Source organism: Littorina saxatilis, linkage group LG1 (genome assembly GCF_037325665.1).
Source record: "Littorina saxatilis isolate snail1 linkage group LG1, US_GU_Lsax_2.0, whole genome shotgun sequence".
Taxonomy (NCBI): domain Eukaryota; kingdom Metazoa; phylum Mollusca; class Gastropoda; order Littorinimorpha; family Littorinidae; genus Littorina; species Littorina saxatilis.
Genome location: NC_090245.1, coordinates 27,046,100 through 27,063,256, shown reverse-complemented (window position 1 = coordinate 27,063,256; position 17,157 = coordinate 27,046,100). Strand labels below are relative to the sequence as shown.

The 17,157-nt window shown below is 43.3% G+C and overlaps 1 protein-coding gene across 1 annotated transcript; it reads left to right on the top strand.

Annotated features, from left to right (window-relative positions):
• Positions 1-2,857: 2,857 nt before the first annotated feature.
• Positions 2,858-15,580, top strand: LOC138965850 (uncharacterized). The gene is made up of 3 exons (XM_070337950.1): positions 2,858-2,996; positions 3,885-4,382; positions 11,312-15,580. The coding sequence occupies exons 2-3, from the start codon at positions 4,100-4,102 to the stop codon at positions 13,468-13,470; spliced, it is 2,442 nt and encodes an 813-aa protein (XP_070194051.1). The 5' UTR covers positions 2,858-2,996; positions 3,885-4,099; the 3' UTR covers positions 13,471-15,580.
• The last annotated feature ends 1,577 nt before the right edge of the window (positions 15,581-17,157 follow it).

Sequence of the window (17,157 nt, the reverse complement as noted above, 5' to 3'; positions counted from 1 at the left end):
AGAGAGAGAGAGAGAGAGAGAGAGAGAGAGAGAGAGAGAGAGAGAGAGAGAGAGAGAGAGCGAGGTTGAGAGAGAGAGAGAGAGGTCAACCATGGGGAACTATGGCATCTTGCAACATGTCTAGAAAAAGCAATGGAAAATATTGTTTATATAACATGTGACAAACTGAAGAGGAACCTGTGTTTTTTCTGCAAAAATATGAGGTACAGGTGAAAAACCTGACACGGGGAAAAAAATAGGTGTATATGTATAAACACTTGCCCTTTTACGGAAATTCAGAAGATGATGTAACCAACAAACGTAACCAGCAATATATTTTCTGCATCACCCTGTTGTTTTCGCGACACATATCGGGTGGCTGGATAATGTCAGAGTATGTCCGGCTATAGTAGTAGTTTAAACGGGTGGATTCGCTCAACGTGTCAACGGGTAGATGTGAACTCAAGAGGTTCAGGTGAGACACAGATGTTTCATAGGCTGTAGTGTCATAAAATTCGGTGTAATGTTGAGTGGTGCTGACATTATTTGTCTTATATTCGGCTATAATATGCTGATAATGCGTGTACGTGTGTGGCTATGTGAGACTGACAGACTCTCTCTCTCTCTCACCCTCTCACACACATATTTAGGAGCATACGGTATTTTATCGGTTTAGTTCAAAGCGGTGCATGTGTTCGTTGTAATTTCGTTTGCTTGCTAAATATAATTTTTTGCTCATAATAATTTGTGTGTGCATTTTCCATACCATTTTGGTTTGTTTCCACATATTTGAAAGTATAATTGTGTTGTATATTTCATTTTGATTTATTCCTTCGTCAGTTATTCAAGCAATAGATTACAAGAAAATATTAAAGGTCAAACAAACATTTTTTTCTCCACCACATCTGTTGTTTAAGTTTGTACTTTTTAAAGAGTGAAAAGAACCATAATTATGTTCTTCTTAATTAATTTCAATTTCTGGCAGGAACCTGTGTTTGGATTTCTCTATCGCCGAACTTAGCTTCACAGCATATCCCTCCCAGCCCCGGCTTTCTTGATGCTCGCTTGTCTCAACCCCCTCACCCCCCACCCCCCCCCCCCCCCCCCCCCCCCGAACATACCCCTCTCCTGTTTTATGACGTCTACTTTCTGACGATAATTTCAATAGCCACGTTATCACAAAGTTGCATGGACCCTGTCTCTCAGCACCAGCAAACCAGCATCCCAAAAGTCAAGTACCTGTAACACGCTGTCGCCTGGGGCCGCATCCACGTCATTGTTTTACAGGCGATGACCTAGCCCGCTACATAACACCATCTTCACAGCTCTTCTCGGCAAGGTGATGACAGACAAGGTCCGTGAGAACGTCGAGACGATGACAATCATATCATGCAATTGTCCGCGCACTTTTTGTAATCGTGAAGAAAAAAATGTGGAGTTACGATGTCTTTTGAGTGCGTTGGTGAGCGGTCCGCAACGTTGTGAAACTCAAGTGCCGGAAAAGGGTCCTTGACGAAGTCGCTAACTGTTTTACGACTTGCAGGTGATGCAGTAAGCGCCAAGAAGTCACTACCGCAATTGGAAATTAAACGTTTGTACTCAAATAGAGTTATCATCCTAATATAGAACGCCTAAGTGATAGATTATTATGCTTCAAGTTCTTTACAGATAAACTCATACCCAACTGCAAGGAGTGGGTTTTATCATTTTAAATTGTTAAAAGAGCATGAAATGTAAGTTGTTTCTTCAGTTACATGAAATCTAAAAACACCTAAGCGTCAGTTATATATCTGAATTGTTATGTTAGTATATTTTGTTATGTGTGCATGTGTGTGTGTGTGTGTGTGTATGTGTGTGTGTGTGTGTGTGTGTGTGTGTGTGTGTGTGTGTGTGTGTGTGTGTGTGTGTATGTGTCTGGACTTACTTTAGCTCTCTTCTGTGAAAATAAACAACATTCTATTTTATAGTGTTTTCAGTTTACAACTCAGAAAACAGCGATGTGAATACACGATTCAGTAAACTGATGCATGTACCATTCAAGTTGTATGAGACATTAAAAGCTACACTGTTGTGTGATTATGTGAGGTAACGTTACAACCAAGTTGCCTTGCTGTTGATGATTAAACTTTTCTTTTCGCTTAAAATAGGAAAAGCACCTATTAGTAAATATATTCCAGACTAATTTTGAATCCGAATTCACTTAAACTGTTCTCACAGTTATCAGTAACGACAACTGATCTCGACTTTTGCAGCCCTTTTAGTTCAGTTGGAGTATCGGTGTTTGCCTCATGCGTGTGTAATGGATTCTGATTAAAAACCTGCGTTTATTTTTCTGTGTATGATATCTTCATGCATCAATGTCTGTGCTCGTGGTCTGCTTCATGAAGTCGAAATGCTGTCACTGCCGTTCAGTCAGATTATGAATAATCTCGTCGTGTAACTCTGAACTCATCAAATCCTCATGCCGCTTCCAGCATAATTTTGATAAAATCAGGAGAAAACTACCAAGCAAAATCCAATCACAATACAATAATAATTATGACTTTCTCCAGTTCAGGTCGGCGAAGATGAAAGAAAACAACCCACCTACAGTTTCTAACAGTGGTCGCGTGGCACGCGCTCCCGTGCATGAAAACGATCGCTCCCCATCGCGCACCTGCTGCATCCGCCGCCCAATCAAAATCGTTGGTAGGCGTGGCTTATCGCCGATTCAAGCCAGCTGGTTGGCTGAAGGGGCGGGGCTTACGCAAGAGGCACAGACAGGCGCGCGCTTGGCCGTCTCTTCGCGGCTGGTGTCAAAGACGTTTCGGCTTGTGTTGACAATTTGTGGAAGTGAAATACTCGACGCGGTCACAGCATGTTTTAGTCTGTCCTGAAGACGAGCTTGAAAGAGGTGTAGGCTACCTTGCGCGTGGGACGATCAAGTTATCTCAACTTTTTAAAGTGCTGTTCTGTGTTCGACTACACGTGTGTTGTGGTGAAGTTTTCAGAGCCTGGATATCAACATCTGTGTGAGGGTGAGTCAAGTTTTCTGTAGCAATTAGCATGTTACGAATGTTATACTAATTATCATTTGTATTGTGTATCTGACCTCCTTGTTTATAAAACAACTGATTTTGGCCTCCTTTTTTTTTATAGGCCTATAACGGCTGATTTATGGTAACAGTTACCATACCGTAATTTCTCCCTGGAAATACACAAGCTTCTGTGCAGTTCCTTGTCAGTACATAATTTCTTTAAAAGCTGATGCATGCCATTGGTCTCATGAAAACTGCAGTCAGCGGTTTTAATGCAAATTAACGGAATGATTACTTGTTTTTGTCGCGCATTGTCGTGCAACTCGCAGTGTTGCGATTTCCCAGTTTTGATCTCTTTATCGCTGATTTACTCACTCTGAGAGACTAACGTGCGGAGGGAAGGGGGGGGGGGGGCTGTCTGTCAATGCATTATTAACAGGACCTAACCTTCAATATTCGATTTTAAAATATTTGATTTCACGTTATAGCCTTCTTGGGTGCTCTGTTTTTGTCATGGACATTTCTATTTTGTTGGTCAGCAAACATTAGTTTCAACTTTTTGTCTGCATAAAATCTGACTGTGGTACTCGTTTATACGACTCACTAGTTTCATAATGTACGTTTTGAGACTGAAAGTTTGATTAGTTCCTTGTTTCTCCTTCCTTCTTGTTAATGTTCTTCGTCGTCGTCGTCTTTCAATTTTACGTGATCATGCTATGTTCGACTGACGCATATACAGTACTACTTAAAGCACAGGCTACTTATAAAAGTACTAGAGTACCTCCACAATGAAGCAGATGAATCACGAATGATAGCGAACCGATTTATAAAAATGAAACGGACGGTTGACAGTTCAATTCAATGTATCAATATGCCATGTCATTCCAGGTTGACTCCACTCAGCGCTATGGCACCAAGTCAATGACAACCGCCGCTCTCTTATGACAAGATCGCCGTGACTCAAGATATCTTCTCTGTGCATTGGAATTGACAACGGTACCACTTTCACTACGGCCAAGGAACTGTCTACCCTTGCCACTTTCACTCTCGGGGAGAGATACTGACACACTTTTGGTTACTTATTTCACTACCAACTCGCCAGCATGCCTCGTGCGTTTTTGATTAAGAAGAAACGCGCGGATGCCAACGCTGTGGCGACTGGAGAGGGAGAAGCTAACAACAACAACAGTGACGTGCAGATGATGAACAGTTTGACAGAGAACAAGGAAAACTTGAAGGAACTGACGAGAACACATGAAGACTCAGGAAGGAAGGAGGAGAGGAGAACGGGAGAGAGCAAGCACCAGGAGGAGATGGAGGAAGAGGAGGTGTCTGCAGACTACTCGTCCTGCGATGAATCCCGGTCATCGTCTCATCATTTTTCAGGTAAATATTATACACTGATGTCTTGTGCTTGTGTGTTGACTTGTATTTCAGTGCAGCTGAGGCTCATTTTTTCTGTGCGATTGTGCATGTCGTCTTCTTGGTTTTTTTAAATTTTTTTTTAAGCTGATTCTTTCTTCTTGTTTCTACTACTCCTTCTACCCGGAGAGCAGTTTTCAAATGAGATACGTGGAACAGAACGTCAGCATATTTCTGTTTTGTTTTTCAGTTCAACTCAACAATCTATTGGTCTTCAGTTTTGATTATTTGTTAGTTTTTCCATTTAATTTGTTTTATATATAGTTCGTTCAATTTGTGCAGTACTCCTCAATTTATTTATGGTTACATTTATTTTGCAGATTCTGTTTGGAAAATATAAACAGACATAACTGTTCCATATACATCTCCCTATAACATAAATGCGCTTTTGTTGTCCGTAAAATAGACAGAAAACGTAAAGTAATAAATAATGAAGTAATGATGTGAAAAAGACACATGATTGCTATTAACCCCTATTGCCCCAGAAAAGAAGATTCATGAATACGCAAGCTTACAATTCTCTGCATGTTGATCAGTTTTCCAATATGTCTTTTGAAATATTGCTAAATATCTGTATAATCGGAATGAATACCGTCGATCGAAAGATTTCTTCTCTTTGAAGCAGTGTTAAGTTATGGCACACTAAACATTTATTGTCCGTTCTGTGACCAGGGTTTGAAAATAAGTGCTTGGTGTTATTACTTTTTGGCGTGTACAGTGGCACATGTGCACTCCTCGCTTGCATTAAAACAGGTAGAGCGTGCACAGAACACGATCACCTGTGCGTTGTCTGTGATTCCAGGTGCGGATCAGTTCATTTTATGGGGGGGGAGGTTTCCAAAAGTATATTGTGAAGATATGGGTGTGAAGGCGCGAAGCGCCGAGCCGACGGCGCAAAGCGCCTAGCTTGCTTGGGGGGTCCGGGGGCATGCCCCCCCCCCGGAAAATTTTGAAAAAAAAGGATGCAAAATGGTGCAATCTGGTGCATTCTGAGGATGATCATTACCAGTTTCCGGCAGCAGATTTTGTCACTGATTAATACCAGAGATGTATGTCTCTGTTAATACCCAAAAAAACCCACAATTTGTTTAAAAAAAATTTTTTGGCTGGGGGGGTTCCGGAAACCCCAGAAACCCCCCCCTCGTCCGCCCCTGGATTTATTTGCAGATTTTTTTCCCCAATGGCTGTTTTGTTGGATGGTGGTTTTTTTCTTCAAGTTATTTTATGTGTGTGTGTGTGTTTGTGTGTGATAAGATTTTGTTGTTGCAATATACGTACGTCTTTAAGCTCATTTTATTCTTCTTCTTCTTCTTCTTCTGCGTTCGTGGGCTGAAACTCCCACGTACACTCGTGTTTTTTGCACGAGTGGAATTTTACGTGTATGACCGTTTTTTACCCCGCCATTTAGGCAGCCATACGCCGTTTTCGGAGGAAGCATGCTGGGTATTTTCGTGTTTCTATAACCCACCGAACTCTGACATGGATTACAGGATCTTTTTCGTGCGCACTTGGTCTTGTGCTTGCGTGTACACACGGGGGTGTTCGGACACCGAGGAGAGTCTGCACACAAAGTTGACTCTGAGAAATAAATCTCTCGCCGAACGTGGGGACGAACTCACGCTGACAGCGGCCAACTGGATACAAATCCAGCGCGCTACCGACTGAGCTACATCCCCGCCCGCTCATTTTATTGAGTTTATAACGCGATTTGGTCGTGTTTTTGCATGTTGTTATTGTTGTTGTCGCTACCACTTCAGTCTCAAAACAAAGAGTTTGGGGAACGTTCGACCGGACATACAAAACTAGATTTCTTTTGTAAAGTGAGTGCATAGCTTAAAAATAAACTTACATGACATTAACTGCCATTCACAACTCGATACGTCAACACACAAAAAGTATTTATCTTGTTTTCTTTGTAAAGCACTTCATGGTCAAAGAGTTTCAGAAGTGCGCGCACGCACGCACGATTAATTTTTCTTTTTCTTTTCTCAACCGCTATTCGCGCGCGCAAAGATCGGCGACCCCAAATCCTCTTGTCAAAGCAAGAGAATGCAAACAATCGTTATTTAGCAAAGGCAAGAGGGCTAAAAATAGGGCCACGCGCTTTGTCAAGTGGCCGCGCTCGAGCGCACAATAGAGAGGTGGCTGGTGGCGCGAGGGAGGCGCGTGGCCCAGTGTGCGCGTGGCACGTGCACTCGTGAAACTGACAAGGAACGACAGGTGCCCCCTCTCTCTCCTCTCCAGCTATACCTGTACCGGCAGGTGGGAACGATGGAGAGAGAGAGAGAGAGAGAGAGAGAGAGAGAGAGAGAGAGAGAGAGAGAGAGAGAGAGAGAGAGAGTGGTAGGTAGGGGGGTGGGGGTTATGAAATACAATTGGGGGAGGGGGTAAGAGATTCGGAATGTCGGCAGATCAAAGAGTTTTGATTAAATCTATGATGTGAGAGAAATGGGGGTGGGGGGGGGGGGGGTTGTAGGGGGTCAGTAGATGCAAAATAGAGATGAAAGAGTTTCGATTTAATCTGTCATGGCGTTTTGAAATGAGTGAGAATTATTTGATTTTAGTAAGTTTATAAATTACCGTTTGCCTTAATTCTTACACATGTGATAAATAAAATAACAAAATATCACGAAAACAAAATGCATAAATTGTGTAATTTTCATTCATTTCCTTTCGGGTCTAAATCACAAACTCAAAATTTCTGTAGCTGAAATGCAAAAATGCAAACTCTTTGTAATACAAACAAATGGTTTGAACAAAACTTTATTCAATTTTAATCATGACAAGAACAATGCATGGATGATTACATACTCAAGCATATAATGCTTATTTTAAACAAATCTGTCTTATTTTTACGAATTCCGTCTCAAAACAAATTAATTAACCAAATTCAAAAATAAGAAAAGACGGAATTTTTCAAGATATCGATGATGAAAGTAGAACGAACAGAATCGTTTAAACCAACAAATAGACAAATAAAGAAACGAACAAACAAGTGACTTTCAAAAAATACCGTCTAGACTTGCGTGTTGCAGGGACACGAAATCGCACAACACATTCAATGTTTAAGCATGATCAGGAATATCAAACAAACAAACAAAATTACATTTTACATAAAATTAAAATCTGTTTTCTACTCAGAACACTCATTGGGTTTTTTCAAAGAAATATCCTCCTCCCCTTCTCTCTGTTACTTGATATCTTGACTAAACATCATCAGGTCAACGAAAACCTCCCTTTTCCTCCATCAAAAAGAAAAAAGGCAAACAGTAAATCTTATAAAACACAATCCTTTTTTCAGCCAGAAAACTAACGCGGACTGAAAAGTGACGCCGCGCGTGTAACCGCCGCGAGGACGTGTGCGTTGGGTAGGGACAGGTGAGGGAAGGGGAGGGAGAGGGGGTAGGGGATGGGAGGGAGGACGTGTTATGGGGGCAGGTGGGTACAAGGTTTGCACCTGTCGTTACCTGTGTCGGAAGGGACACGCTCGTTTTGGGTGTAACCTGGTCGTGGTCGCCCCGCCGGGTCACGTGACCAATGATATTTATTCTTTCGTCCGCTTTTGTTTGTACATTGTATTACACTGATTTGACGGGTTTGGTTTGCGTGGAATGCATTTCACTTTTTCAGTGACTGCGTTTTCAAGCAACACGCTTGAACACACACTCACACGCCACGCGTGCACCCACAGACAGACACGCAAGCATGCATGTACGGGCACGCACACACGCAGACACTACATGTGCTTTTAATCCCCAAACACATTTTTTACCGAACGAAATTCAAAATGAAATTACTGACAACTCCCCGAAAACCAGACGTTAAAGCCATTGACAAAGCACCCCAAATAGTTCTAAAACCAAGACGAAATACTGCTGGTGCACAGATTTGAAACATACCTCCATCCTCCCCTTTCTCCTTCCCACTGCCACCTCTCTCCCCACACTACCACAGTTTTTTCTCACACAAACCTGAACAAAGTCGAAGGTTTTACCTGAGAACGGAAACTATACACAGAAGTTAACCAGACAGCAAATGAATGGAACGGTCAACGAAGACACGGCAGGAAACGGTTGGTGAAGGACATTCCGGTTGCCATTCAGTGAAGAAGACCACATTTTGATGAACAGGAAAAGGAGGCTGGGCACCTGTCGCGGTTTTCATAAAGCTGCGAATATTTCTGATTTGATGCGTGTGACCGTGGTTTGTCAGTTATCAAAAGGAACAATTTTGGTTCCCAAGGATTTTACCAGAAAAAAAGTAACAAAGAATCGTTGAAGCTATTCATAGCCGAAAGAGGAAAGTAATCGTTTTTTAAGTAAGAATCAGTCTTGAGTATATATAAGACTGTGTTGAGCAGATCACAAACAATCACACGTCTTTTTGTTAGTTTATCTTGTAATCAGAAACAAACGCTACAGCAATAATATAATGTTAGTTTGGTATTTAGTATACCTGTAATTTTCTTTTGGGCTGTAAGGATTATTCTTACGCCGGTTCAACAAATGAAAATGCGTGGGATAGCTTCCCAGATGCATGCATATATATATAGTACTGGCGCAGTGGCGATATCTATAACATCTTTTGGCGCAGAATTTAAAGTATAGGCCTACAAAGCTTATTCATAAAGCAGCGCATTTTGAGATAAATAAATCTTAACCAAGGAAGACGCATATCAGCTTCTCATTATCACTAACACCATCAAAAGTACCTTGATGAGGAATTTGCACCTGTCCTTCGAAGACTAACATAGTGCGTGGGAGGGGATTTGTTGGGAGAAGTTTTAAACTCCCTCTGACCTTTGTATTGTGTGTCCGGTCACCTGGTCACACGGGTGGGGAAAGGGTGAAAACAATATAGAGGAAACAGGTGTATTTCCTTCCGTCTTGTATGAAGCAGGATGGGGATTCTATTTTCTGCTGACGGCGTGGTTTCAATTATTTCAAAAACCACAAACCCCACCTATACCCTCGCTATAACATGAACTCCCTCCCCCACCTCTCGAAAAGCAAAAAAACAAAAAGATTTTTTTTAAAGTAACAACGCGTTGTGACATTGAAAATGTACCGAAAAAAGTCACCCACAGTCAACAGCGCTTAACGATAAAAATCATCAAAGCGATCAACTGATTTCTTATTTATTATTTTCTGCACTAAAATATACATTTATAGATGAAGAAAAAAGAAAGAAATCACACAAAGAAATCTCAGGTGCAATTAACACGCCGACAGGTGGTATTAGGCAGGTGACGCCAGGGCCAGATCAGTTTCCTTTCCTGAAATTGACCTGTTGTTTACTCTGCTGTTAGAACGTATTCATCACTGCGTCATTACCGTTACGCCAGATTGGTCTGATTGATTAAAGCATGAACTGGGAAACGTTTTTGTCCTTATAGTTTGATTGCAAAACAACAATTAATTGATAATTTTTTGTTGTGTGATGTTAAAGGTTGTTTTATGGATGTTAAAGGTTGTTTATGGTTGTTTTATGTGTAGGTGAAAATATGTTTGTTCCCAATGTAATAACAAGTCGCGTAAGGCGAAAATACAATATTTAGTCAAGTAGCTGTCGAACTCACAGAATGAAACTGAACGCAATGCCATTTTACTCGTAGCATCGTCAGGCCACCGCTCATGGCAAAGGCAATGAAATTGACAAGAAGAGCGGGGTAGTAGTTGCGCTAAGAAGGATAGCACGCTTTTCTGTACCTCTCTTTGTTTTAACTTTCTGAGCGTGTTTTTAATCCAAACATATCATATCTATATGTTTTTGGAATCAGGAACCGACAAGGAATAAGATGAAAGTGTTTTTAAATTGATTTGGACAATTTAATTTTGATAATAATTTTTATATATTTAATTTTCAGAGCTTGTTTTTAATCCGAATATAACATATTTATATGTTTTTGGAATCAGCAAATGATGGAAAATAAGATAAACGTAAATTTGGAGCGTTTTATAAATGTTTATTTTTTTTTACAATTTTCCGATTTTTAATGACCAAAGTCATTAATTAATTTTTAAGCCACCAAGCTGAAATGCAATACCGAACCCCGGGCTTCGTCGAAGATTACTTGACCAAAATTTCAACCAATTTGGTTGAAAAATGAGGGCGTGACAGTGCCGCCTCAACTTTCACGAAAAGCCGGATATGACGTCATCAAAGACATTTATCAAAAAAATGAAAAAAACGTTCGGGGATTTCATACCCAGGAACTCTCATGTCAAATTTCATAAAGATCGGTCCAGTAGTTTAGTCTGAATCGCTCTACACACACACACAGACAGACACACACACACACACACACACACACACACACACACACACACACATACACCACGACCCTCGTCTCGATTCCCCCCTCTACGTTAAAATATTTAGTCAAAACTTGACTAAATATAAAAAGAAAAGCTTTGTCCGGGGCCATGTTAATGTGAAACTGCATCGATTAATGATTATCTATGTGAAGATTGGTTGCAGCTTGAACAAAAATATTGTTCTGCTTGTACATCAACAGACAAATTTACCAACACAGGCACCATGCACGTGATCACAACGGGTCTTTCGTCTCTGTCCGTGTGTTTGTCAGCTTGTCTGTCTGTTTGTCTGTCTGTCATTCTCTGTCTGTCAGTCTCCCCCCTCTCTCTCTCTCTCTTCTCTCGCTCTCTCTCTCTCTCATCTTTCTCTTTCTCATCTCTCTCGCTCTCTCTCTCTCTCATCTCTCTCTCTCATCTCTCTCTCTCTCCCCCCCCCTCTCCCTCTCTCTCTCACTCCCCCCCTCTCTCTCTCTCTCTCTCTCTCTCTCTTTCTCTCTCTCTCACACTCGTTCTCTCTCCAAACCTCTCTCTGTTTTTACACTCATTATAACACACTTCCATCTTTCTATGTTTCAGGTGCCACAAGAACGTCCCCAGTGTCCGAAGCAGAGAGTGAGAGACACTCCCTTGTCCACGACTCGAGTGTCCAGCAGTACCCTACAGATCTCAGCCTCAAGTCCACCTCATCATCACCGACCCTCACTCACACTCCTCATCGTTACGCCTTGATCTCGTCATCCACACCCTCACCCCATCACCCTCATCACCATTCACCAGTTACCGTGAGATCAGTGGTGAGCGAAGAAGGACTTCAGACGAACCGCAGCCAGCCTCAGCCACTTCCCAAGCCTTGCAAGCGACCTTCAGACTTCAGCACAGAGTTTCTGTTGAATCATCACCCCACTCCTAAGAGGAGGTACTCCCCTACTATGCCGATGCCCACCAGCGTAGTATCTTCAGCATTCTCCCCTCACGGGTACCCGACTGCTCCCGTTGTTTCGCCCAGAGTCACAGAAACATTCGAGAGAAGAAGCGGGGATGACGAAGGACGCAGAACAGGAACGAACACGCACTCGCAGATCCCGATCATCCCCTCGCCTTCCAAGTACACGCCGCCTTGTTTGTCAGTCTCCACGTGGCTGGAGAACCACCATACAACCAGCGCCATGGTCGCTTCAGCCTATCAGAAGTGTCGTAACAGAGAAGACAGGGTTTCCACGTCGTCCTCCGTGGAGCCTGAGAGCCCGAGCGGTCGTGAGAGTGCTCGCTGCTTCCCTTCGCCGCTGGGTCTGAGGCGCGATGACGGCCCCTCCGCCTTCAGGAGAAACGACATGAAGCAAGTGAAGGACTTGTCGCCCAGAAGGAGAGACTTTGACATGATGAAGGCCACGTCACCCAGGATCGTATCTCCGAGGAGCAACGACACGTCTCCTACCGACAGACGTGTCCCTTCCACCTCTCCCAGAGACTCTGTGTTTGCGTCACCGCACGAGATGCTGACGTCACGCGGGATCCACCCCGGCGCTCTGTCGCTAAGCAATATGGGCGAGCTGAGACGCGGGACAAGCACGTCACCGGCACACAGCGAACGGACGTCGTCCGGGTGTGGATCCCCCACTGACAGTCCTGAGGGCAGCCCCGACCAGCCGCCCCGCTACCCTGCTGACCTGCCTTGGGGCCACACGGCTTCCTCAGCTTCTCCTTTCCTTCCATACGGCCTCCCAGCTCAGTCCCAGCACCCTTTCCTCCCCATGGGGCTTCGCTACCTCCCTGGCCTCCCCTTCCCTGGTGTAACCAAGCCTGGCATGTCAGACCCTGCCCTATCCTACCCAAAGGCTTTGTCTGACGGCATCACCTCAGCTTTCCGATCTACTCGTCCCCCGTTCGTGCACCCGGCTGCAGCCGCCTACTACTCCTCCCTCAGAGGTTCCATGCCCTACCCGTTCGGCTTCCCGTCAACGGAGGGCGTGGCCAAGAGGTCTCCAGTCCGGGAGGTGAGCGACCAGGACAGACTGGAGATGCTGAGAGCTCTGAAGAAAGGATCCTTCGATCCTCTGGCTGCGTTCCCTTCGCCCACAGCGCCTGTGTCTCTGCAGCCTACACACATCGTACCATCAGGCGCTTCGGTCATCTCCCCGCGTCTATCACCAGGGTCTTCCTCCTCAGCCAGAATGGAAGTCACTCCAGGACGCTCTCCAGACCTCTGTGAGCTGCCCCGAGGGCTGAGCGGCGTAGGGTCTGGAGTTCGTGGTCTAGCACTGGAACGTGGAAGTTTGAAGCCGCGCAGCAAGGAGCACGAGCCGGTAAGGTACCAGTGCGAAGCCTGCAGCAAGAGCTACTCCACCTTCTCAGGGCTGTCCAAGCACAAGCAGTTCCACTGCTCGGCGCAGGTAAAGAAAGAGTTCAGCTGCAAGTACTGCGACAAGACCTACGTCTCCCTGGGCGCGCTCAAGATGCACATCCGCACGCACACGTTGCCGTGCAAGTGCAATGTGTGCGGCAAGGCGTTCTCCAGGCCCTGGCTGCTGCAGGGACACCTGAGGACACACACGGGAGAGAAACCCTTCTCCTGCCAGCACTGCGCCCGCGCCTTCGCCGACAGGTCCAACCTGCGCGCCCATCTGCAGACCCACTCGGACGTCAAGAAATACAGCTGCCGGCATTGCTCCAAGACCTTCTCCAGGATGTCGCTGCTCCTCAAGCACGAGGATGGCTGTGTCGCCAACAGCGTGTGAAATCCTCACACCACTGTAAAGACTGGAATCAACCTGCCAGAGACAAATAAATAAATGTGGAATCTGCCAGAGTTTTGTCCACGACACGACAGCTTGGGTGTCGCAAGAACGTTTTGGGTCCCAAGACTGTGAGCTTTAATCGCATACGTCTTGTCGGCATAAACATTCTTTATCAGCACGGGACTGAGTGATTCACTGTGGCTGTTGTTCACTTCCACAGTATAGCTGTGCGTAGACCAGAAGTAGTGACAATGTTGTCGATGCTGTTGACAGTTGTGTCCACTGACGCTGAATGTCATATGACTCACGAGAGGACATTATTTCATGCTCGCCAAAGACTGATGCATGGTGCCAAGACAGTAACCGGGTATACAAGGGGTGAAGAAGCGTCTCGCACACTTACCGGTGCATTCCTTGTGTCCTCGAAACCTCTACGCTATGAAGACTGAATTGAGTAGATGGTGAAAACGTATAGCTCGAGGTCGAGTCTGGCTTTTGTCAACAAACAATTTTTGTGTGTGATCTCGTTGCGTCCAGCCACTAACTACAGTTGCCAAAGAGATTCTTTTAACAGCATTTTGAGATTTGAAAGTGCCATGGACAGCCTCTTGTCATGTTTTATATTTTGTCATTTGTTTACAGTTGAACATTCCATTGTGTCAACTTTTTTTTTTCTGTGTATATATTCTTTGCTTGCAAAGAATGCAATGGGATGTCGTGCCAGTATTTGAGTTGAAATGAATCTCAATCACATTTTCGTTTTTTTACATGACTGTGCTTCCCAGCATGAGATATAAATCCAATTCTACACTATGATTTGACCTTGCTGAATTAGCAGTGGTAGTCTGTATTTTTTGTTGGCTGCCAGTGATGATAAAATCCCAGTGTACGCCGTTAGAATATATATTACCGTATATAGAAATCACAAAACAGCCTCATGCACACAAAATATCATGTTGTCGCCAAAATCGTTGTTGAATAATGTTCTCAACATAGAGCTTCCATAAACGTCCGAGGTGGTTAACTTTTCACATATGATCTTCTTGTAAGTCCTATAAATTGTTCAGTATGGATCTCGAATGACAACGTTTTACTGCTGATTATGATGTTTTGTTTTTGAAGTGTTTGTCACGGTGCAAATGAACGTGTAGAGTATTTTGCGCAGTGATACTGTGTTTACCGATCAATTTTACAAAACGTCCATTCCGTCATCGTTACATTCATTATGTGCATGTATGTTCTATTATTGTTTGTTGCTGGTGCCAGTCCTTTTTTAACTCTTGCCAAACGGTCATTCGTCCATTTTTTAAGTTATTTTGAGTTCGTTGTATTCGTTTTTATTGTCCATGCAGTTGCGTCCAAGTCAGTTTTATTTCTAGTTTTCTCTTCTTAATTGTATGTTTGGTTCTAGTCTAGAATTGGTTGTTGCCATATAATTTATTATTAGTTTATCTGGCAGTTTCGTCCAGAACTGCAGCCATCATCATCATAGTCTGAATCTCAGAACTTTATATGTGTCTGTGTTTGTTGATGGTTCTAGTCTGTAGTTTATACGACGTTTAAGTTTTCATCATCTATTGAGAGATGCGTGCTTGCGTTGTCTGATTTCTGTGCCATTATTCTGCGAATCTCGCTCGATAGTTTGTTCCTCAATGAACGAAAAGCGTTGGTCTTGGTGGTATGCTACACCACTTTTGTTGCCATTATACATGTATTATGTTGTTTGCAAGTTTAGTGGTTGGCTGGGTTAGAATTCCGCAAAGCAACAATGATCGCTCGTACAGTATTTAAAGAAATCTCATTGAAAAAAACTATACCATGTCTGAAAACCAGAATCTCCTTCATCGAAGAAATATTGTATATTGTAGCTCTGTTCAAAGCAAAACTATGCGTGCGTGTGTTTTGGGGTGATAATTTATTACTGTTCATATATGTCTCTGTCTTCCAGCAATATTATTCTTGTTTGTCACGTCACAGACAGGTGCCAAAAGTCAACCATAGAATCTCCACTTGCACGCTTGTTCTATGTTGTATGAATGAAGAAATGACATGCTTGAATGTAAATTATGTTGAACGATAGAAAACGGGAAGGATGAATAAAAACTGAAATACAAACATTTTTGTCGCTTCCGGTTTGTGTGTGTGTGTGTGTGTGTGTGTGTGTGTGTGTGTGTGTGTGTGTGTGTGTGTGTGTGTGTCTGTGTGTGTGTCTCTCTGTGTGTGTGTGTAATCAACTGCAAACAAAGAACACAACACACAGTATCAATATTTGCATATAGCATTGCTTGAAACTTCTGTACACACAAACACACACACACACATAAATCATACGAGAGAAAAAAGAAAAACATTCTTGTCAGTTCTTTGGGAGCCATGCACAAGAAGCAACATAATGTTTACGGGACGCCAATATTCGCATTCTCGTGACTTTTCGAACTTTGTTTCGCTTTTGAAGATAGAAATTTAATGTTGGAAGAGAGGGCCAAGAAAAGACAACTTGGTTTGTTCAGTCAGTGTTGGTTCTCAGTGAGAAACACAGAACGCAGGTGTGGGAAAAAACCCGAACGGAAAGGAGACACTATGGGAAGGAAAAGACGATGTGTCGTCTGGGGAAAGAATGGGTGGGTGGGGGGGGGGGGGGGGGGATTTTGCAGGGTGGCAAAAGGGGTGGGGTGGGATGCGGTTTTCGAGTGGGGTTGTACCAACACAGGAGACAGAGTAAGTTTGGGTCCAGACGCCCTCCCTTGTCTTTTTCACTCCTTTGGTTAAAACATGTTTATTCATTTTCCGTCATATGCAATCGTTTCACACGAACAGCATAGACAACGATAACAAACAGTCATGCTTATATATGCACAAGTTCTTATCGTTGTCTTCCTTCCTTCCTACTTTCTTTAACATCCTTCCGGTTCACCTTGCTGCTTCTTACCCTTCTTCTTTCTTTCTTTCCTTCCTCCTTCCCAACTTTATTTAACTTCTTTTCTGTCCTCCTTCGTGATATATTCCATTTGTCCTTCCTTTCAGTTTCTTCCTTTCTGCCTCCCTTCATTTTTATGACATCCTTACTTTTCTTCTTGTTGTTTCAGTCCTTTCTTTCTGTCTTCCGTTCCACCTGTCTTTTTTCTTCAATTCTTTCTTCTCTTCCTTCCTACTATCCACAACTCCCTATCCTGCATGTTGTCTCATTCCCTTTTTTTTCTTTTCTTTTTCTTCCTTCTTTTCAATGAGTTATTGCATCAAAAATAACTACGGTAATACATACACGGAAATTGACGGGGACTGGGGATGGACAAGAGGAGCATTAGAAGAGAGTGGATTCGGAATAAAGTTAGCACGAAAGCAAAGGGGAAGAGGTGGGAGAGGAGAAGGGAGGTGGGGGTGGGGGGTGGGTAGAATAGCAAGGTGGTTGAGGGGTTAATGTCACATTCTTTTCACCGGCAAGCTCTCTTTTTGTCAGGCGCCACACCCGCATGTTGACTTTGATACCATGTTAAATGTGGCACCCTGCCCACTGCCCCACGCTAAATATTATGGAAGGGGGTTTGATGATATTTTTATGTTATTTGCGTTTAAACAAAAAAGTTATTTAATGTAAAGTGTCATGAAACGATAACAATCAAGCAATCAGGGTACAAAGACAAACAAGACTCAAGACTCAAAGACTCAAAGATTTTAATGTCCCAATAA